Source organism: Haliotis rubra, unplaced genomic scaffold (genome assembly GCF_003918875.1).
Source record: "Haliotis rubra isolate DU_JTF1 unplaced genomic scaffold, ASM391887v1 Scf32, whole genome shotgun sequence".
NCBI classification, from domain to species: domain Eukaryota; kingdom Metazoa; phylum Mollusca; class Gastropoda; order Lepetellida; family Haliotidae; genus Haliotis; species Haliotis rubra.
In genome coordinates this window covers 1900641-1924586 of record NW_025766991.1, presented here as the reverse complement: position 1 = coordinate 1924586, position 23946 = coordinate 1900641, and the positions used below count along the sequence as shown (strand labels likewise).

The 23946-nt window shown below is 40.0% G+C and overlaps 1 protein-coding gene across 1 annotated transcript; it reads left to right on the top strand.

Moving 5' to 3' along the window:
* Window positions 1-1801: 1801 nt before the first annotated feature.
* Window positions 1802-22377, top strand: LOC124283679 (probable N-acetylgalactosaminyltransferase 7). The gene is made up of 13 exons (XM_046719682.1): window positions 1802-1924; window positions 7863-7999; window positions 10651-10780; window positions 12589-12715; window positions 13398-13564; window positions 14783-14990; window positions 15340-15513; window positions 16829-16946; window positions 17700-17828; window positions 18628-18849; window positions 19732-19803; window positions 20506-20634; window positions 21413-22377. Exons 2-13 carry the CDS (start codon window positions 7868-7870, stop codon window positions 21530-21532), a joined length of 1728 nt encoding a protein of 575 aa, XP_046575638.1. The 5' UTR covers window positions 1802-1924; window positions 7863-7867; the 3' UTR covers window positions 21533-22377.
* Window positions 22378-23946: the final 1569 nt, after the last annotated feature.

Below are 23946 nucleotides of genomic sequence, written 5' to 3'. Positions count from 1 at the left end.
GGCGGACTAAATGATGAATAATCATCACGGGAAGGTTGTTCATTAAGTAAGTCGGGATTTATTTTGATTAATCCGTTTATGACAATCGTCTTAATGAATGGATATAAACAGTGAAATCGGATGGTTAGAATCGGATGGATGCCCACTCAAAGTATATTCCAAAACAAACGCCGGAAACATTACTTAGTTATAAACAATTCGACAGTTACATACATTTCATTTGTTCAAAACCATCACACTGTATTTTTATGAATCGACCTTTCACTACCTTGCAGAAATATATAACTCCAACAAATAGACCACCAAACGTCATGGCTCCACACTGTTTCATGGTGTCATAAATTGTTTGGATTTTGCTTAACGCCACGCTATATAAAACAATTCAGCTATATAACATAACATGCGATAAATAGTATTTACATGCATGCACGCACGTCCGTCTGCGTGCGTGCGTGTGTGCGTGCACATTAGGGGTTGTTTCACCCCTAATCAAGAGTTTTTCACCCAACTAATTGAGTATACATGGAGAATGGTATTAATGCTCAAATCTGTTAATCCTAATTAGGCGATGTTTTACAACAATCAGGTAAGTGCTGAACAAGAAGTGTTGTGGTGCTGGACTGCCATTGTATGTACTTGTGCCACTCTTGACAATAGTATGGAATACTGTAAGGGACATTCTCGCGATCTCGACCTTTGGAAACAAGCTAAAATGCCAGTGGTGCGAGATCGCGAGAACGCGAGATTTGGCCAAAATCTCGCGTTCTCGCGATCTCGCATTGTCGCACTTTTGGCATTTTTAGCTTGTTTCCAAAGGTCGCGATCGCGAGAATGCGAGATCGCGAGAATGTTCCTTACAGTATTCCATACAATAGGCAGAAATTCAAGAAGATCCACGAGAAGCTTCTTCACCTCTGGACACGGTACACAGACACAGACATTATTATTAGTATTATTATAGTCACCGAAGGACTTCACCCAATCCAACACAGCCAATATGAACTGATATAATTATTCAAAAATTCTGAATATGCTGTTTCGACACTTAACATAGATAAATAAAATATTGAAACAATTTTATAGTTGATAATTATAATTATTTGGTGGGGTGAAACAACCTCTAAATGGGGTGAAACTGTATGGGGTGAAACAACCAGGGTGAAACAGTCTTGGGTGAAACTGTAGGGTTGAACGTTTTGGGGGTGAAATAACCCGTTACCCTGGCACACTTGGGCCGTTCTCAATACTTCATGTTTATACGACCGCCTCCGTGGTGTAGTGGTTAGAGCGTCCGCCCGGAGAGCGGAAGGTCGTGGGTTGGATCCCCGACCGCGTCATACCAAAAGACGTTAAAATATGGTACTTGTTGGTCCCTGCCTGGCGCTCGGCATTAATGGGTACAACAAGGACTGGTCGGCTCGGAGTCAGTATAATGTGTCTGAGTGGGGTATTCATGCTTCACTGTGGCATGGTATCTCAGTGAGCTAGCACTATAAAACCAGCTTAAGTCTGGGCTAGTACAAGCAGCCGCACATACACATACACACGCATGCACGTTGTCATATGAGCGAAATATTCTCATGCACAACGTTAAACCCAATTTCACCTCACCTCACCTCATGTTTATACACTACCCACAATACCCACGGAGACCGGTCACCAGTTTACAATAACAATCAAACTGCATTTCCGTTACTCTCATGGCTCCCATTGAACCTAACGATCGATACATCCACGTGTGACAGGATACGTTAGACTGGAGACAAGAAAGTCGATGCGCAACAGATGGCTGCTATTAATAAGTTGTTAAGAACTTTGCAAGCCAAATCGACGTGTTCAGTAATAATATTGAGGACCCCCAAAGCGTTTACATGGTTACAATCGTATACGTGTACTACAGCGACGAGCAAACGGGATTAAGACGGTAAGAATACAAAATAGGCTAAGTTTGTTTCGTTTCCTTCAACGTCAAAACGTTCCCATTTTTAAGTTTCTTTTTTAATTTTCAGAATTTGTATATTTATTTCTGTTGTCCGAATTCAGAATTATTCTGGCTGAGGTATTCAGTGCCACTGCCATAATTATGTTTGGAGATAATAAAGTTTCATTTTGTCTACGCTATAACAGGAGCAGTAGTGATGTAAGGAACAGCCACCACGGCGAAATGGACAGGCCGCTTTTGGTCATGGGTAGACGGTGGTCGCGTCATACCAAGACGCTTTAAAATATGGTATTTGTGTTATCGTGCCTGGCGCTAGGCATACGTTAACGAAGTATTGGTACAATACAAAGTCAGTATAACGTGCAGGGTCGCCATGTTTATACAGCATGGTGTTGCAGCCAAACAATACAATACCGATACACCTGCTGACAAGGACTTGCAGAGTCACGCAGGACTTGTCACTGTATCAGTTGTGGAATCCTGGAAATGACATTGACGCTGTGTTGCCCTCATAAAACCAACAAAACGTCAATATTAACTAAAGCAACACCACGAGACGCCAACTCGACATTCTGCCCATTTGTGGAAACGTCTTCTTGTCAAGATTTGGGCAATATTTCATTGAGGCAACAGCGCGACAACGCGACGTTTTTGAAGGTCAAACTATGTCGCATTTTCCCATTGTCACCCAATTTGAAAATAATGCGTTAAAATGCCCGACAATGCGACAGTTGGACAAAGCAAGGATTCAAGGATTCTGCAATCAGTACCTGGTAGGAAATATTCCCCAGCCTGGTTCAGGAGGTCAGGCTGGTGCCTTAGCTGGTTGCTTGTTACCGTATCCTGCTGCAGGGGCTATTGTTCATACTATCATCCATTGGTTTGTCATGCAGAGACCATAGCATGAATATTGCTGGCTGCCGTTTAAAATATTTCTTGAGTCATGTATGTATGTATGTATGTATGTATGTATGTATGTATGTATGTATGTATGTATGTATGTATGTATGTATGTATGTATGTATGTATGTATGTATGTATGTATGTATGTATGTATGTATGTATGTATGTATGTATGTATGTATGTATGTATGTATGTATGTATGTATGTATGGATGGATGGATGGATGTATGTATGCATGCATGCATGTATGTATGTATGCATGGGTGCATGGATGCATGTATGCATGTATGCATGGATGGATGGATGGATGGATGTCCTGGTGTCACGGAGGCATTGCATGTGACATGTTGCTTGTGTGTTGATTATGATCAATATAAATAAACACGTGTGCACACATGTCCCATATCATATTGCTGCTTGTGATCGATAGGCTGTAAGCAGAGAATGTGATTGAACCTTATAGAAGAAGCATATGGCTTTGTACAGGCGGTTTGGTATACAACCAAATACAAATAATGTCTTCTGTGAAGAGAACGCCTACTGCGAACGTCTTTCCCAAATTCCGTCAAATATGCTAACGGAAAAAAGTAACTGTGCATAACATACTGAATTTGTGAACTGGCTTTTGACACCACATCTCTTTAAGGGCGTGTCACTAATGTTAAGTCATTGAAATTTCGATAGTATCCTATCAACAGTTAAACAGTGATTAAGGAAATCACTACAAATCATGTTATTATCTTTTTGCACAAAAAATGGTATAACATCAAATGATGCACAGTTACTTTATTCCAGGAATATACTTAGCATGTGTTTGTTCAAGTGCATTATTCCGAGTTTGAGATATAATGTATCAGAAATTGTCATTATAACAACATGGGTACAATGTGTGAAGCCCATTTCTGGTGTCCCCCGCCGTGATGTTGCTGGAATATTGCTAAAAGCGGCGTAAAAACAAACTCAGTCAGTCAGTCAGTCATTATAACAAGGGGTTTGCTGTAAAAAGATGCCTATATAAAACCATGTTTTCTCTCAAAATGTTATAAAAATTACACATTGCATCATAAAAAATAGCGACAAAAGCCTTATAATCATAAAAAAATATTATAACATACAAGTATGTGTTTATGAATCACTATCACAGCCTCCTATACATCTGCCCCTTATCAATGATGTTTACGATACGGAAGCCCACACGCATATTCAACTGATACCTGTGAAGATCCGGGTTAGAATTGGTCTTCAGCAACCCATGCTTGTCGTAAAAGGCAACTAACAGGATCGGGTGGTCTAACTTTCTGACTTGGTTGGCACATATCATCGTATCCCAATTGCGTTGATCGATGTTCATGCTGTTGATCACTGGATTGCCTGGTCCAGACTCGATTATTCACAGGTTGCCGCTACATAACTGGAATATTGCTGAGTGCGGCGTTAAACAACAAACAATCCATCAATTATATTCATCTCAATTTATGACACTTGACAGAGGTAGGGAAGATAAGTGTTGAACACTGCAGAGGTCTTGAAATGACCACCTGAAAGTTATAAAGACCGTTAGATTATATGCATATGCAGAATTCGTTTGTTTTTATGCCTACAGAAAATACTACAGTTGACTTAATGCTCTTGAATTCAACCATGCCTTTGGCAAAACACTCCATAAATCGACTTTTCATATATACGTGACTTCTATGAAGATATATATATATATATATATATATATTGCATGGCCTGTATTTGGTTCAGTTTCTTAATTAAAAAATAATCCTCTTTACTGGACATAATAGGGTCAGGCATCCATCTGTTTAGTTTGTGGTTTTCCGAAGAAAATAATATGATCCATACAAGAACCGTACGAAGAGGGGTGTTAGTTCTGTAAATGTAGCATCGAATCCTGTCACAAAGAGTAACCATAACTCTAAATGCAACCATAAAATACCTTTGTATTGTTGCGAGCTGATTCCTAAGTTAAACCTAAAACGTTAATCAGAAATAAGTTCGAAAGAAACCCTTCGTGAAACCAACAAAACCTTAAAGCTGTGTGATGTAATTAACAACTGTAATCTAAAATTATGTTCATAAACTAAGTTGATAAATCAATGCAAACTACTATGCAGGTGTAAGTACGGGAGTACAATCTCTAATGTGATGATAAAAGTAAGGACAATTATGGTGATATCCTTCTCTCAGTAACAGTAATCCTACCTGCACTGACTGACTGACTGAGTTTGGTTTTACGACGCTCTTAGCAATATTCCAGCAACATCACGGCGGGGAACACCAGATATGGGCTTCACACATTGTACCCATGTGGGGATTCGAACCCAGGTCTTCGGCGTGACGAGCCAACGCTTTAACCACTGGGCTACCCCACTGCCCCTTCTACTTGCAATTAGGCCGGGCAGGGAATAATGATCGTCGCACACAGTGCTGCTCTTCTAGTAACTTGCAATGTCATGTCAGATGAGAGGCAGGAGTTAGCTCTTCTTATATACCTAAGAAAAAGATGCTGGAAAAGTTTCCAAACCCCCGGGCCAGAGTAACCTATGGGTGAGTGAGTGAGTTTAGTTTTACGCCGCACTCAGCAATATTCCAGCTATATGGCTGCGGTCTGTAAATAATCGAGTCTGGACCAGACAATCCAGTGATCAACAGCATGAACATCGATCTGCGCAATTGGGAACCGATGACATGTGTCAACCCAGTCAGCGAGTCTGACCACCCGATCCCGTTAGTCGCCTCTTATGACAAGCATGGGTTACTGAATATCAATTCTAACCCGGACCTTCACGGGTGATTAACCTATGGGATGGTAGTACTCTGTAGTACGTTCCAGAACTTAATATATCACAGTATTTTTGACAAGTTGAATTAACACTGTGTGAATTCTGGAAAAAAAAACTCACATGCTTTGTCCGATATTATTTTTTATCAATTTCAGATCGTTTTGTCAAACATTTGATATTTCATCCACCAAAACTTAATTGTTTGTCATCATTGATATTCAGGGTTCCATTCATATAATCTGTTTTGGCACATTATCGAGACTGATGATTCTCTGGCCTTGACGATTTAGATTTGCCAAATGTGGGGATCATAGTCTGTGTCTTCAAAGACTCTAGAGAATGGGCTTCCTGGCAGGTAACATCTATGTTAAGTTTCTGTGTAAGTGCATCTCTCCTTGGCTTATGTATGATGTGTATAGGAATCCGAATACCTCCTTGGAAACAAAACAAAAACTACCCCCATGTGTATATATGTTTTTTGTGTTGGTTTGGTTTATTTGGATATTACTGAATCCAAGAGCATCATCTGGTGGGCCATTTCATTTACTTTCTATGTAGATATAGAGCGTTTACTACATACGGTATCAACAACCAAACCGCATATATTAAAATGAAAACCAAACTGTGGGCCCACATATTTTAAAAAATGAGTAAAACTACATGTCTTAGCATTTAAAAAAATGACCCCGCCAACAAAATTGCAGGCATTGAAGTAGACTGAAATATGGGCCCACATTTAAAAATTCCTCTTCAGCGAGTTTTCAGGTGGGCCCTTACTTTTAAAAAATAAAAACATTCGACTGAGTAAATATACTCCCATGATTACCTTTTTAAAATCACTATCATTACAATTGAAAACATTCGTAAAGATTTTATTAAAACAACAATGAGGGATACACCTTCATTATATGATTATCACTATCATTATATCAATATTAATGGGATTATCACTATTAATCATTATATTATATTAATGGGGATTATCACTATCATTATATTAATGGGATTATCACTTTCATTATATTAATGGGATTATCACTATCATTATATTAATGGGATTATCACTATCATTATATTAATTGGAAGTTTATCAAACTGAAGCTGAAAAGCCTCTAAACGCACTTTAAATTAACGCAATATTCTTGAAAGCATTCCATGTCCCATAATTATGACACAACAATATGTTGCCGTAAAACTCTTGAAGTAGAACGGGCTGTTGGGCAGCCTAATGGTTAAAGCGTCCGCTCGTCACGCTGAAGACCCAGGTTCGATTCCCCACATGGGTAGGCTACAATATGTGAAGGCCATTTCTGGAGTTACTTGCCGTGATATTGCTGGACTCCTGCTAACAGCGGCGTAAAACCATACACACTCACTCACTCACTTTATGTAGAAATTCGGTGTTCAGCATATGACCCCATCTTTGACGTCAAAGGTCAAAATCTCAACCAATTGCGTCAAAGATATCGTGTGAACGGTTCCACGAAAGGAATGAACTCATGAATATTAATGACTCCACGACAAAGTTTCAACGATCGATGCGAACCACTCCTCGAGAAGCAACACATGCCTTACCATTTGATTTACATTTAATCGAAAATCCAATACATGTACAATAGGTGTTTATATCGGTATACATTCGCCATGAATAATTAGTCTTAGAGAAGAAGTAGACTCGATCAATTTGCAGTTTGATGTAAGTTATGTTTTATGATGTATATATTTGAATTAATGAATACCTAAATTCCAGAGCAAGTGGTCTAGTTTTAATCATGTTTAAAATTGAAAATCTAGAATAAGGAGAGGTGGAACCAAACCACAGAGCATAGCATTCAGTTGTTAGCAGAAGTATTTCACCCCATGTTCTTAGCAGCATGTCAACACCATTCATAAACATGAGCGTCGTTAAATGTTTGTGTTAACAGCTGTTGTTCCAGGGTATTGCATAAATTGTACACAGCTTGTGATATCTTTTGCTTGTGCGCCAAAAAAAGTGAAAAACAGTCATCATTAATCGAAGCAAAAACTATGCAGTCTCAATACGTGGTCATTTTCTGACCGGGCGGTGGGGTAGTGGTTAAAGCGTTCGCTCGTGACGCCGAAGATCCGGGTTTGATTCTTCATTCTACAATGTGTGAAGCCCATTTCTGGACACCCCGCCGTGATATTGCTGGAATAATGCTAATATATGCGGCGTAAGACTAAACTCACTCACTCACTCTTTCAGACCAGATGACACGTTGCACATGCAGGAGACGTTCCCTCAAAGCATGGATCTTCAGTTTTCTTTGCATTGGTGTAATTGGACTTCTAGTCAACTATGTGATCGTCGAACGGCTCCACGCAAAGATAGGGGTTCGCGAGGTAAGTCACAGTACCTACATACGTACTCAGGCTTCTAGTGCTCCGTAATGTCTATGTCCTGCTATAACTATGGCAGTCTTAAAGCTATGTTGTATTATAGGAGTGCTGCAAATCGTAAGTTTACAGGAGTTACGACAATCGTAAATCCATGTAATGCTATCGGGGTTAGGACAGTGTTAAGTAAGTACATATTATGTTATTTGCGCTACTTACGTCTACTCGTACGTATATCATAATGGTTACGACAGCCGTTCGACTGTGTATATTATAAGAGTTACGACATGGGTAGTTCAATAGTCGATTAGTGAAATGGTCTGCGGAAAGTGATTAGTTTAAAGAGGTGAGGTGAGGTGAGGTGAGGTGAGGTGAGGTGAAATTGGGTTTTACGTCGTACTTGAGAATATGTCGCTCATATGACGACGTGCATGCGTGTGTATGTGCGGCTGCTTGTACTAGCCCAGACTTAAGCTGGTTTTATAGTGCTAGCCCACTGAGATACCATGCCCCAGTGAAGCATGAATACCACACTCAGACACATTATACTGACTCCGAGCCGACCAGTCCTTGTTGTACCCATTAATGCCGAGCGCCAGGCAGGGACCAACAAGTATCAATTTTAACGTCTTTTGGTATGACGCGGTCGGGGATCGAACCCATGACCTTCCGCTCTCCGATTAATTTAAAGAAGCTTCTTTGAGTGTAGATCAAATAAAAAATATTGCATCTAATTATATTTTTAAAAAAATATAGTTTGATACATTAGTCATCAGTTCCCTTTTAGTCATTAGGGTCAAAATCACACTAGATATTTTAGAAACAAAAATATTTGGTGTTATTAATAGTAAAACGAACAAGATTTGGTCGATGCCCGAAATTTCTGCAAAGATGTTGGCATCATAACACAGAGGATGGATGTTGGTAGCATCGGTTAAATCGTGCGTTGTAGAGTATTTGACATTTATGGAGTGCGACTGCGTGCTCAGTGTTGCCTACTTGTTGATAATTCGATGGTACAATCAATTTGAAGGCAAGGTAAGCGGTAACAGGCGCTGACGCTAATATGTACAATCGATGAAGCAATTTCATAGGTAGCCTGTCAGCTTTGTTATGTCTTTGGTATCACGCCATCTGCATCATGCTGGATGTCTTATGTCATCGGTACAATGTCACTTGGATCGTGCTACCTGTATTATTTCACCTGTTTGAAATCACCGTTGTTACCTGCATTATAACATCGGTAAGATGTAATGGTGTAACATGTTACATGTGTCTTATCACCTGTATCAGGTAACTCGAATACCTGCAGCTGTCTCATCTTGCCTGTATCGTACTATCGTGCTACAAGACAGCCTCCGTGGTGTAGTGGTTAGAGCGTCCTCCCAGAGAGCGGAAGGTCGCGGGTTCGATCCTCGGCCGCGTCATACCAAAAGACGTTAAAATATGGTACTTGTTGGTCCCTGCCTGGCGCTCCGCATTAATGGGTACAACAAGGTCTGGTCGACTCGGAGTCAGTATAATGTGTCTGAGTGGGGTATTCATGCTTCACTGCGGCGTGGTATCTCAGTGGGCTAGCACTATAAAACCAGGTTAAATCTGGGCTAGTACAAGCAGCCGCACATACACATACACACCCACGCATGCACGTCGTCATATGAGCGAAATATTCTCAAGCACGACGTTAAACCCAATTTCACCTCACCTCACCTCGTGCTACAACCCATTTTTCTGTACATAGTGGTATGCTTTTGCCTTGCAGAGTTATGCGCCTTAGGCGTGCCATGATCCTATGATCGTGTTTTGGCCCTGGGTTTGTCAGAGCTTTATCCATACTCGCTTTTACCCAGATTCACATATTCCCGACATCAAACTGACAGACTGTAGACTCACACACTGTCCTATTATGAATTTAGAACAAGTTTTAGTCACGATATGGCTGAAATATTGCCGATGTGACTTTAAATCTTAACTCACTCACTCAATCACACACTGTCCCATCCTTCCAGTAATCAAATCAGTACCATTTTACCCGTTGTACCCGTATCAGCATGTTAACTGTATCGTCTCGCATTCTAACATGACTCTGCATCATATTACCTGTATCGTACGATTCTAGCATGAAAATGTATTACTTGCAATGTCTCCAACTTCATCATGTTACCTGTTTCATTTCGACTCAGGCATAACACCTATCTAATCTATCCTCGATTCTCGCATAACAACGTTATGACAGAGGTTACTTGGCTAAAACATACCCGCAACACAGCAAACTCTTACTACACAACTGTAACAGTCAGTGGAGTGAGTGAGTATGGTTTTACGCCGCTTTTTCCAGCAATATCAGGGCGGGGTACACCAGAAATGGGCTTCACACATTGTACCCATGTGGGGAATCGAACCCGGGCCTTCGGCGTGACGAGCGAACGCTTTAACCACTAGGCTACCCCACCGCCCCAACAGTCGTATGGAATAAATCACTATGTAAAAACCGTTTGTTGTTTCTCCCTTTATTAGCAACAATAAAACACATGGTATGCGTACCTTATGAGCAGCAGTTTGTATGCACACCCATACCAGAAAATTATACCTATTATAATTGTTGTTCAAATAATAACATTTCATCAAATACTAACGGATTAACTTTAAACCAACAGCTGCCTTCCGTCCCATTTTACCTGAGCAACAAACACGGCCAACAGCATGCTGCGTCCATGGAAGCGGTGTATAAACAAGGAGAGCTGGGAAACTTTGAGCCGCCCTCTGAGCCGGTTGGTACAGGACCGGGTAAGTCTGTCTACATACAACACGAGGGAGAATCCAGATAGCAAAGAGACGAAAATAGAGTGAAGCAGAAATACTTCGACTTGATGTGACATTGGAACGAGTAACGGGCCAAGAGAAAACACATGTGTATTGAACTACAGTAGGACAACGCTGAACAATATTAAAGCTCATTAGAATACTAAGCTGCACCCCCTCGTATATATACACACGTCCAGGATGTTATCTAGCTTTGCTACCCGTGAAGATCCGTGTTAGAATTGGTCTTCAGTAACCTATGCTTGTAGCAAGAGGCAACTAACGGGATCTGGTGGTCAGGCTCGCTGACTTGGTTGACACAAGCCATCGTATCCCAGTTGCGTAGAACGATGCTCATGATGTTGATCACTACATTGTCTGGTCCAGACAAACCGCCGCCACATAGAGGGAATATTGTTGAGTGCGCGCAAAACTAAACTCACTCACTCACGTTATCTAGCCTTCATCCATAGCTGTATTGAATGCTAATCCCATGGATGCATAGTAATTCGATCCATTAAACTGGCAAATCTAGATAAACAGACAGTAAGGATGTCAGGCTGTTATCTTTATTTACATTTGTAAGAAATTATCATTTACACTATTAATTATTACTTCTTATTAGTCTTGTGCAAGTCTAGGGGCGGTGGGGTAGCCTAGTGGTTAAAGCGTTCGCTCGTCACGCCGAAGACCCGGGTTGGATTCCCCTCATAGGTACAATGTGTGAAGCCCATTTCTGGTGTCCCCCGCCGTGATATTGCTGGAATATTGCTAAAAAGCGGCGTAAAACCATACTCACTCACTCACTTGTGCAAGTCTAGATGTTATCTTTCAGGTTTAAAGCAATGTTACAGGGTATCTATGTTACATTCATATTTGAGCGTGGTGTACAAGTATCATAGATGACGCATGTAGCCACCTCAATCGTGATTACACAATGCCATTTAGAAAGTGGTCAAATGTAACTTTTACATATGTTATATTTGGGATTACACTTTCTCAGTAAAGTACAGATTCTATTATGGAAGTCGCGGTGGCTGAGCGGGTTAGGCGGCTGACTTTGTGTGCTGGGCATTAGGTGCCTGACTCTGAGGGTGTGGGTTCGAATCCCGCATGGGACTCAACCCAACAAAAGTACTAGAATCTGTACTTTACTGAGAAAGTGTAATCCTAGATATAGCATATGTTACTCTTCAATCGTCTTGAGCATTAACATACATACTTAAAGATAAATATAGATAAATATATAACTCTAGCAATTAACGAGCCATTTCACGTTTTTACTGTTCAGACATATGCAATTCATATGGGGCGCGGTGGGCGAGCTGGCTAAGGCGCCAGGCTAGTGATCCAGCGAGGTTGAGGTGTCGGGATCGAGCCCACCTGTGACCGGGTGTAAAAACCTTGGAGTCAACTTTGTGTGCAGACTCTTCAGTGTCACAACCCCTAGTGTACAGTACACAACCCTGTACAGCAACGTGCAGTGAATATGGACAAAGTACTGTGACTATGTGTCCCAGTCCAACCAGCTGTGAATGGGTACTTCGTTAGGATGAGAAAGCCACAATAACTGGGTGCGCCTAGTGGCTGCAAGAGTTGTATACTCCCCAGGGAGTTGAGATTGATAATGCGATGTGCCGTTGAGATTGACATCCAATGATCGAGGGAAAAAATACCAGCGCCTTGAGCATGCACAACTGCGTTGATATGTGCGCTATATAAATATCCTATAATAATAATAATAATAATTCTGACCTGGAAATCCTCACGTTGATCTGTTTTATTTACACAAGGTCAGGGGGGACAACCCGTGAAGATCATGAAAACGGACCTCTCGTCGGTGCGAGATTATGGCTGTGATATGACAGTGAGTGACATGATATCCCTGGATCGATCGATTCCCGACACCAGACCCAGAGAGTAAGTCCACGTCAGTATCTAGATCAGATCAGTAAAGATGTTTCATAACATTGACGTCTTATTGCATGCCATTGAGATTCAATACGGCAGAGCTACAGATAACGTTTTGGGTCATTGAGTTATGTACTCGCTTGTGTTCATCTCAATTGGGTATCCTAATTTTCCTTTGAGTAACCAAATAAATTGTACTCACCTCACTCAAACTCAATTGGGTATTTTGACATTGTCCATTAATTTTAAAAATATAATATAGTTTAAATGTTAGTGTTTGTTATTTATATTTGATCTGTAATATGAGAAACGATAAGAAAGACTGCAAGTTGTCAAGTTCATGTCCTGAAATAGAACCTCTAAGTATACCTGTTATTATATCTATCCACCGGTACGCAAGCTAAGATTTGACATTTTTTTGTGTACGCATGTAAGATCACATTTATTGAGTATTTACAAAAATTCACGCGTACTTGTACGCAATAGACTTAACCTTAATAGGAATTGAGTTTTCACATAAATATTTTTGCGTAATTTACGCAGATAAGCAGCTTATCTGTAAGCTGTAAATTTGATGAATATTCAAAGATTGTACGTTTGAAAAGTTATCACAGATTTAATTTTCGGAGGTTTTAAGATGTAACATGCTGACCTTGTAGTGTAGCAGTAATGACTTCCGTTGCTGTTTCAGGTGCAAGTTTTGGCATTACCCCACCAATCTTCCGAGTGCCTCGGTGGTGGTCGTGTTCTACAATGAAGGCAACAGCACCCTCCTGAGGACTGTCCACAGCATCATCAACCGCTCCCCGCCATCCCTCCTGAAGGAAGTGGTCCTCGTGGACGACGGCAGCACAAAGGGTAGAGATATTCCTTGAGATGCCATCGGTGATTCCTATATGTATATGTTATGCTTAGAACATACATTACCATCCAATGGTATGGTTTGTATTGTTTGGTGTTTAAAGTCGCACTCAGCAATAGTCCAGCTATATGGCGGCAGTCTGTAAATAATCAAGTCTGGACCAGACAATCCAGTGATCAACATTATGAGCGTCGATCTAGACAATTAGGATACGATGTCATGTGTCAACCAAGTCACCTGATCCCGGTAGTCACCTCTTACGACAAGCATGGGGTGCCGAAGATCAATTCTAATTCTACGCGGGTAGTTTGAATCTGAGACAAAGTCCGCTGTGTCTTGAACAGGAATGAGTCCCCTAGATTCGGAAACTCAATGAATTGGCACTAATGGCCCAGTTGACTAAGACGCAATAATTCTCTGCGCAGAATGGCGTCCCTTGGGTTCGAATCACGTTTGACCCGTTTCCTGGTTTGTCAGCACCATGCCCATTTAACCAAACTGGTAAACATCTCATACCTGTATCATTCCAGGATTTCATCCAACTGTAAGCGCCGTCATATAACTGGAATAGCGTTAAAATCTGCGTTAAAGGCACAATGTCACACATTTTCGACACTATTTTGGCCTATATTATTTCTTTCGGGGCATATGCACTCACGTTAGCTTCCTATTGATGCAATAAAAGACTTATTATCCCTTACAACTTGCCTGTAATCGATAATTGAAACTTCCAGGCGAACAGCTTCCAAACAGGGAACACTTGCCATATATGGCATGTAAACAATTGCTCTGTACATCGAAAATTGTCGCACGCGGTGTTGTTGGTGTTTGCCAAACTGGTTTCAGTCACAAGCTGTGCGTAGGATATTCGTAAAGAGCGCTCCAAAGGACATAGTTCTGAGGGGTTCTCTTGAACTGATGTTCGCCGGTACAGGGCGAGAGTCAATTTAATGTCATGTTGCATTAACTCATGCGAACTTTTCAATTTAATATGCGTATTTTTTTGTGTGGAATATATTATATGGTAGCTTTCCAGAGGGCTGATAGTTAGTATTATTGAGAGAAATGCATTATTTATTTTTAGAGAAGTGTGGTGTGACATAGTGCTTTAAAAACCCAGATCGTACTTGCTCACTCTGACAAGTATTGATACGCCTGTATTCTGAACTGAACTGTTGAATCTGCACATATCATTTCTAGTGCCAATGTTTCAGATCATCTTAAAAAACCACTAGAATCCTACATCCGTCGTTTCAAGGGGTTGGTCAAGTTGTACCGAAACGAAGAGAGGCTTGGGCTTATAGGTGCCCGGATGAGGGGCGCAAGGGAGGCAACTGGAGATGTTTTCATAGTGCTTGATTCCCACTGTGAATGTAACACGAACTGGTTACCGCCCTTGCTGCACAGAATTGCTCTCAACAGGTGTTTTATATTTTCCCTTCCTTTCCAAAAGTTCATTATCTTCTTGTGGTTGTTTGACAAACAAAACTGAAGTCAGCTTGAGGAAGTTTTTAAAATATGTTGTCTCGGAAAAAGTAAGGGAACTCTTCAGATGAGACCCAGAGGTTAAACAGGTTAACATAAATTGGTATTTCAAATATTTACCAAAAAATGAATTATGGCCAATTTTGTAAACTTATGTCATGAAGTTACATTAATCACCTCATGATCCTGCCAGAAAACAAATTAAAAAAAAAAGAACACATAAAAATTCAGATTTGAATTCCACTGCTATCGGACGCCAGATGAATTTGTGTGATTATGACCCCAGGCGGACGTTGGTACAACCGACTGTTGACGTCATCAGTTACAACGACTTTGCCTACAAGAATATATTCTACAAGATGGTAAAGGGCGTGTTCGACTGGGGCCTTCTGTATAAAGAAATGTATGGGTCTGATGAGGAGCAAGCTGCCAAATGGAAACACAACTCCGAGCCTTACGGGTGAGTGTGTAAGTGAGTTTAGTTTTACTCCGCACTCAGCAATATTCCAGCTATATGGCGACGATCTGTAATTAATCCAACCTGGACCAGGCAATCCAGTGATCAACAGCATTAGCATCGCTCTACGCAATTGGGAACTGATGACATGTGTCAACCATGTCTGACCACCCGATCCCGTTAGTCGCCTCTTACGACAAGCAAGGGTTACTGAAGATCAATTCTAACCCGGATCTTCACTGGTAGCGAGAGGATAAATATTTTCACCTCGTTTACCCGGACTCGTTAAACAACTTCAGAAATACGCAAGATCGAATGTAGATCCATGGCTGGTATTCGATTGGCTGGTGTATGAAAGTGCTTTGTTGCTTTTGATTTAATGAGTTAAATCATTGTTTTTTGTATAGTCATTGTAAAGAGAAGAGAGAGTGTCGCAAATCGTTCTGTAGCGTTACATCCCTTTACTGAGCCAGGATTCGCTGTTCGAAACCAGATTCTCTTCCATGATTATGATGCTTGGTTTGCAGCATCTTATATGTCATCATGGATGAACATCCAGTGGTAAACGTATAAGACCTGCAGCACCTTAGTTATGATGACATAATACTGTACATTATACTGTACAACTGTACATAATACTGTACATTATACTGTACAACTGTACATAATACTGTACAACTGTACATAATACTGTACATATACTGTACATAATACTGTACAACTGTACATAATACTGTACAACTGTACATAATACTGTACATTATACTGTATATTATACTGTACATAATACTGTACATTATATACTGTACATAATACTACAACTGTACATAATACTGTACACATAATACTGTACAACTGTACATAATACTACATATATATACTGTATACTGTACATTATACTGTACATAATACTGTACATAACTGTACACTGTACATTATACTGTACATTATACTGTACAACTGTACATAATACTGTGTACACATTATACTGTACATTATACTGTACATAATACTGTACATTATACTGTACAACTGTACATAATACTGTACAACTGTACATAATACTGTACATTGTACTACTGTACATTATACTGTACAACTGTACATAATACTGTACATAATACTGTACATTATACTGTACATAATACTGTACATAATACTGTACATAATACTGTACAACTGTACATAATACTGTACATTATACTGTACATAATACTGTACATAATACTGTACATTATACTGTACATTATACTGTACACTGTACATAATACTGTACATTATACTGTACATAATACTGTACATAATACTGTAATTGCAGTACACCAACACACGCTGGCGGGCTGTTTGCTGTGGATCGCAAATATTTCTTTGATATCGGAGGCTACGATGAGAACCTTTTGGTGTGGGGAGGAGAAAACTTCCAGCTGTCTTTCAAGGTACCGTATGTTCTCTATTAAAAGCGACGTTGTTATTATGTACCGTCTCTATGCCGCCCCTTGGAGAATTGCTTTACAGCAACGAACAGATCTTCCATCATTACTGTGGTTTATGGTTTTGGTATTATTGAATAGATAATTTGGATTAATAACATCAAGCCGGCACTATGCCACGGGGATCATAGTGTGTGAGTATGGTTTTACGCCGCCTTTAGCAATATTCAAGGTTGTACCCATGCGGAGAATCGAACCCGGGCGTTCGGCGTGACGAGCGAACGCTTAAACACTGGGCTACCCCACGGGGATCATATATTCACAGGGGTGGGAAATAATTTGTGTGTAAAAATATTTCATGTGTTAGCCTATCGACGTCTTTTTTGTTTCATCCAAGATTTTACAAAAAATGCATCATCGGTATCCATTAGAGACCCGTATCTTTTGTAGTTGTGTCACCGCACTCAACAATGTTACAGCTGTCTATTATTATAATCGAGTGTGGACCAAACAATCAATAATCGTTTGTACGTACATTGACGTTTACAGAAACAGGCACGCCGAAGGCCCGGGTTCGATTCCCCACATGGGTACAATGTGTGAAGCCCATTTCTGGTGTCCCCCGCCGTGATATTGCTGGAATATTGCTAAAAGCGCCGTAAAATCAAACTCACTCACTCACTACAGAAACAGGGTTTCCTTTGCAAATGGAGGAGAGATGAACTCGGCTTTACTGTATGTCAGTTGTTCTTTTTCCAGATGTGGATGTGTGGTGGTAGAATGGAGATGGTGCCGTGCTCGAGGGTAGGGCACGTGTACCATTCTGGGATGCCCTATTCTCTCAATATTAATAAGAAGAGGCCGACCAAAATGTCCGTCATAAAACACGTAAGTACGTTGAAAGATTTGAGTTTTCACAAGAAGCTTCGTGAATGTTCCTCCTCCTCCTCCTCCTCCTCATCATCATCATCATCACAAACATCATCATCCTACTCATCCTCATCATACCGTGAAATATATTTTGTTGTTAAACGCCGTACAAACTAGTGATTGATATCATGAGTAAAGACAAATGCCGTCGGGTTACGATGACATACAAGTCCGAGACATTTAGACAAGTACAGAGTGTTGATGACAAGTTATTACCCGAAATCTTACGATGTCATAGATAAATATGACAGTGGTAGATGAACTTTATGTGCGACAAAGGTGCTTGAGAATAAACACTTCGGAATCTAAACAAGGACGAGATCTTTTAATCCATAAATAATAACATTTACTGACGTACAAAAGTTTGATGTTTGTGACATGCAAGTCCAAACCAAAAGACTTTTCAAAATATTTACGACGTTTTAAACCCTAAAACATTAGATGTGAACTTTATTTTTTTACTTCAGTTCATATTGGTGCATGAATGCATACATGAACCCATGAGCAACAAAAAATAGTTAAATAATCTCTCTCTCTCTCTCTCTCTCTCTCTCTCTCTCTCTCTCTCTCTCACACACACACACACTCTCTCTCCCTCACACACACACACACACAAACACACACACACACAAACACACACACACACACACTATTATTTCCATGAATCTGGGTCTGAAAGGTCTTAAAATATTATAACGTAAATGATTGAATAAATGCTTTTACCATGAATTTAACAAACAGTTTGGTCTCATGACAGAACTATCTGCGTGTGGTGGAGGGATGGATGGACGAGTACAAGGAATATTTTTACATCCGGGAACCAGACGTGCGGCATCGCGCACACGAGGTGAATGTCACTGACCAGTTGGAACTCAGGAAGAAACTTGGTTGTAAGAGCTTCAAGTGGTACTTGGACAATGTGGCCTATGGCATTCTGGATCGCTTTCCACTACCCCCACCGAACAAAGCGTGGGGACGTGTAAGTATGGGCGTTATGAATTCAGATGTTACTCCTATTGTCGTGTTGTTTAACGCCGCACCCAGCAATATTCCAGCTATATGGCGGCGGTCTGTAAATACTCAAGTCTGGACCAGACGATCCGGTGATCAACATAAGCAACTGGGATATGATGACATGTGTCAACCAAGTCAGAGCCTGACCACCCGATCTCGTTCTATAGTATTGTTCGTAAAGAATCGTGGGGCTTTGTTGTGGTCGAGTGGTTGAAGCGAATTATGTTCGTTTCCCAAATGGAGATTTTCCAAAGCCCATGTTCGGTGTGCTTAAAATTGTTCTGAAACCAATATAACTCCACTATAAGCGTGGTGTGTTATATTACGTCAGAATCTGAAATCTGTCAATACTCCACCTTTAATACCTAGCAGGCCATATCAACTGATTCACGTCTTGTGTGCAAGTAAACTCAAAAAGATATCGTCGAGAGTTGGAACATGTGACTGAGTGAGTTTAGTTTTACGCCGCTTTTAGCAATATTCCAGCAATATCACGGCAGGGCACACCAGAAACGGACGTAACACATTGTACCCGTGTGGGGAATCGAACCCGGGTCTTTGGCGTGACGAGCTGGACCATGTGAATATTTGCAAATATACATATAACCAAAAGGAATCATCGGTAACGACAACCTGTCGAATCAGATCCCATCAGGCGTAACTACAAAAATCACTATAGTGGTAGAATGTATCTCATTCTGAATGGATGGCTGAAAATCAGTGATGACACCAGGTGTTCGCAGATAGAATAAGGGTGTTCTGCTCTATCTGTAGCACTTACTACTCACAATTCACATAAAACGTTAGTGTCAGACGGTTTGTATAAATGTCATTTATTGTGTTGTAGATCCAAGAACGAAATGGCAGCCAGTGTTTCGTGAAAGCACGCACTTTGATAATTGGTTACTGTGGAGGCGCGGTAAGATGTATACTTATATTCCTCAAATGTAAATTAAGTAACTGTGGTGAGATCAATCCCAATCGCAACGTTCGAACCGAAAAGCATCATACCGCATCATCCATTTCCTTAACGTGCTTTTTACCGCTTCCATTAAGGGGACATAACCCATCCTCGCCTACCGAAAAACAATCGAAATAGAAATGTCGTACCACTCAAATATTAATCGGCAATAAAATCTACCAGGATTACAGAAAATTGGAGGTGTGATTTTTTTCACAGTAAAACAGCGCTTATAAATTTAGGCCTGTCTTTGCTTATTGTTTGAGCGGCATTCTAGAAGTTGGTGAGTCAAAAAGCATACAAATTTATGAATGACAACTTCTTGTTAATTGCATAGAGCGACGTTTCGATGTAGATTCATAGCTTGATAACGGTGTAAGAATAAAGTTGTATGCCTCTTTTCTGTCTGTCTTTACATGTTGTTTGTTAATCAAACGCTTAGTCCATTAAAATTGCTCATAGAAATCCTGGCTGTCTCTATATGTGTGTTAATTAAACTTTTAATCCACAGTGCTCATTGTCATAGCTACTGTTTATTTCCAGTTCACGCCATTGCATTTTATGTTTCCTTGTGTATTTGTTTATATGTGTATATCCATAATCAACCCCATAACATAAACATATGTAGACTAAACTAATGTACGTATATTTATGTTTTAGGTGTTTAGATACAATACTGCAGGGCAGATATCTAACGGGGAATACTGCCTGGCTTACAAAGAGAAGTCACAGGTGTTCATGTTTCCCAAATGTCCAGATGGGCGCAGTCATCCCTGGGACTGGAACCAGGTAAGGAGAGCTATGGGATGAAAGGAACCATTTTTCCTCAAAATTTTCCATGTCATTGTTTCTTTTAGAAATACTTTTTTTCTGCAATAAAGATTAATTTTAAGGTTCTCAGATAGTTAATTAATTTTGGAATTGTTTTTTAAAAATGTAACATAAATATATATGTCTCCTTGCAGAGAATATTATATTTTTTAGTATTTTGTTGACTTGTAAATCACCAAACCAAACCAGATATTTTGTTATTTTGATTAGTTGAGGTATTTATTGATCCAAATCTCAAGCTCATTCCAAAATGTCTTGGTTTCATTACAGTTCCAGTATACATGACAGATTGTTTCCTGATTGTCATTACAAAAACCCGTGAAAGTCCGGGTTAGAATGAACCTTCAGTAACCCATGCTTGTCGTAAGAGGCGACTAACGGGGTCGGGTGGTCAGGCTCGCTGGTTTGGGTGACACATGTCATCGTATCCCCATTGCGCAGATCGATGCTCATGCTGTTGATCACTGGATTGTCTGATCCAGACTCGATTATTTACAGACCGCCGCCATATAACCTGAATATTGCTGAGTGCGGCGTAAAACTAAACTCACTCACTCACTCATTACAAAAACTGCATATGTCAGAATCTATTAGTTTCACTTTCAAAACCTCCCTTTTGGAATATATTATTCCATGTAAATTTAAATTGAAAATCAAGTAGTATAACATTTTTTAAACCATGCCTATAAATACTGAATATCTTATGCCATTACCTCGGCCCTTTATATCATTTCAGGAAACGGGTTTAATCCGACATCCGGAATTGAATCAGTGTCTCACCAGCGCCCCACAAGTGTTTCTTTCAGACTGCGACAAAAACAACCTCAAACAACAGTGGGTTATGAAAGCAGCGTGATTGGACAAAGAATAAGAACAGCATCTCTGTGATACTACATTCAAGTGACGTTTGATTAGTTACGATCCCGTGAATATTTCACGTATAGACTCAACTACACACATTTTATAGGTAACAACTTCCGGTGTCAAGCAAACAAGCTGTTATCCATAAATTGTGTCTACGTTGTGCTGCTTGACAACGGTGAAAGAATGTGTGTCGAAACGTCGCTGTACTAGATTCTTGAGAGAATTTAGAAGTTGATGAATATATACTCGTCGCTGTACTAGTATATTTAGTGACTGAGTGAGTGTTTCACCGCTTTTCGCAATATTCCAACAATATCGGGGGACACCAGATATGGGTTTCACCCATTGTACCCATGTGGGGAATCGAACCCGGATCTGCAGCGTCAAGCGAACGCTTTAACTTTAGGCTACACCAACCGCCCCTATTGGTATATTTAAGAAGCTTTTATCCATAAATTATGTCCACCTTATGTTGCTTGGCTACGGTATAAGAATCTATCGTTGTTATCCATAAACTGTCCACGTTGTGCTGCTTGACAGGGTATAAGGACTTATACTGTACTCAAAATATGGTACTGTTATCCGTCAGCCTGCAAGAAATGACTACCAAAACCCGCTAAAATGAAGACAAAAAGGATCAGTGACTTCACAAATCCATCTTAGCCCTATAACTCTTTGTTAAACGGGACCTGGTAGGTGATTATCTTTGCCGCGTACCCGTGAAGTCGTGGATTGTTACTCGTACTATCAACCACCGGTTTAATGGCACCTGCATATATGTTTATATAAATGGAACAATGCTGACTGCAATAAACAAAAAAAACGTTCTTGAATTAATACTTCTTTCTTTGTTTTCTTTATGATTTTGATGTCGCGAACACGACTGGTTGGTTATTCTGATATTAACAAGAGGGATGTAGATATAGACTGGAATGGTTGAGGTGACACTTGTCCATGCAGTGGGGACATGCGATGACGGACTAAACAACGTACACTCCCATGTCAGATGGTTGTTAACAACACTTCGATGAAAAACATTAATGGTAATGAAAAGGGGAATAATGATGATGATGACGACGACGACGACGACGACGACGATGATGATGATGATGATGAACAAAACCTATTAAAACCTTTCCATATCCATAAGAAATTCCTCACAAAAACATATTTGACTGTTTCAGTGTACATCTGTAATGATGATGATGATGATGATGATGAACAAAAACAGTAAAAAGTTACTACTAAAGCCTTTACATAATATCAATAAGAAATTTCAACGCACAATTGTAAATGGTTATTAGATGGTAACATATTTGCTACGAAAATAACATTATTGGTAATGAAAAGTAATGATGCTGCTGATCTAAAATCTATTTAAATAAATCTGTCTGTACATATCTATACCCTTTGTCTGCCTCTTGTTGAACTTTTTTGTAATATACACTTGTAACTATGTGGAGACGGCTTGATGAACAAAACCTACTAACACCATTCCATATCCATAAGAAATTTCAACGCACAACTATGTGGAGACGGCTTATTTAAGTTGGATTCGATGGTAACAATGCTGCTGATCATGATGATGATGAAAAAACCTACTAACAGTTGTAAATAGTTTTCGATGGTAAAACATTTAATACGAAAATAACAGTTGTGTTTTTAAAATAATTACGTGAGTAATGTTTTAGTCAAATCAGGTTCTCAAGTGTGTACTTTCTGTGGCCCGTCAGTGTGTACGGTTTATTGTAAAAGGATTTTCACAAATTGAAATAAGACATGAATTCGCTGTCAATTGAATAGAAATGTTAGTGAAAAAGTGTGTCCTGGAGATTCTAACAACGCCAATAACAGTATATTGCATGCTGATCACAAGGCAGCTGCAATGTGGGTGGTATTTTTAACGGATTTCAAGTAAATAAACATGTATGTTTTTTGTCATCTTTGTTCTTCTTATTTTTTCTGTCATTGTGTTTGCTTGTCACGCTAAAGATTCGATTTCGATTTCCAACGAGGAGTAAATGTTGGTCCCATTATTTGGAGATGAAACTTCGATGGGAAATACAAAAGAAAGTTGAAGATGATAAAGTTGCATTGCCTGGTTATGTATGTGTGAACACATTTTAATGAGTGAGTGAGTGAGTGAGTGAGTGAGTGAGTGAGTGAGTGAGTGAGTGAGTGAGTGAGTGAGTGAGTGAGTGAGTGAGTGAGTGAGTGAGTGAGTGAGTGAGTGAGTGAGTGAGTGAGTGAGTGAGTGAGTGAGTGAGTGAGTGAGAGTGAGTGAGTGAGTGAGTGAGTGAGTGAGTGAGTGAGTGAGTGAGTGAGTGAGTGAGTGTGAGTGAGGGTGAGTGTGGATTTAAGTCACGTCGGCAATGATTTTCGCCATACTGACTGATATAGTTGTAC

Bases quoted from the DNA above. Each gene is read 5' to 3' on its own strand.
- LOC124283679 (XM_046719682.1), top strand. From the start codon at position 7,868: ATGACACGTTGCACATGCAGGAGACGTTCCCTCAAAGCATGGATCTTC. The intron at 13,565-14,782 runs GTAGAGATATTC...CCAATGTTTCAG, and splicing joins GGACGACGGCAGCACAAAGG to ATCATCTTAAAAAACCACTA. The intron at 15,514-16,828 runs GTGAGTGTGTAA...CTGTAATTGCAG, and splicing joins CACAACTCCGAGCCTTACGG to TACACCAACACACGCTGGCG.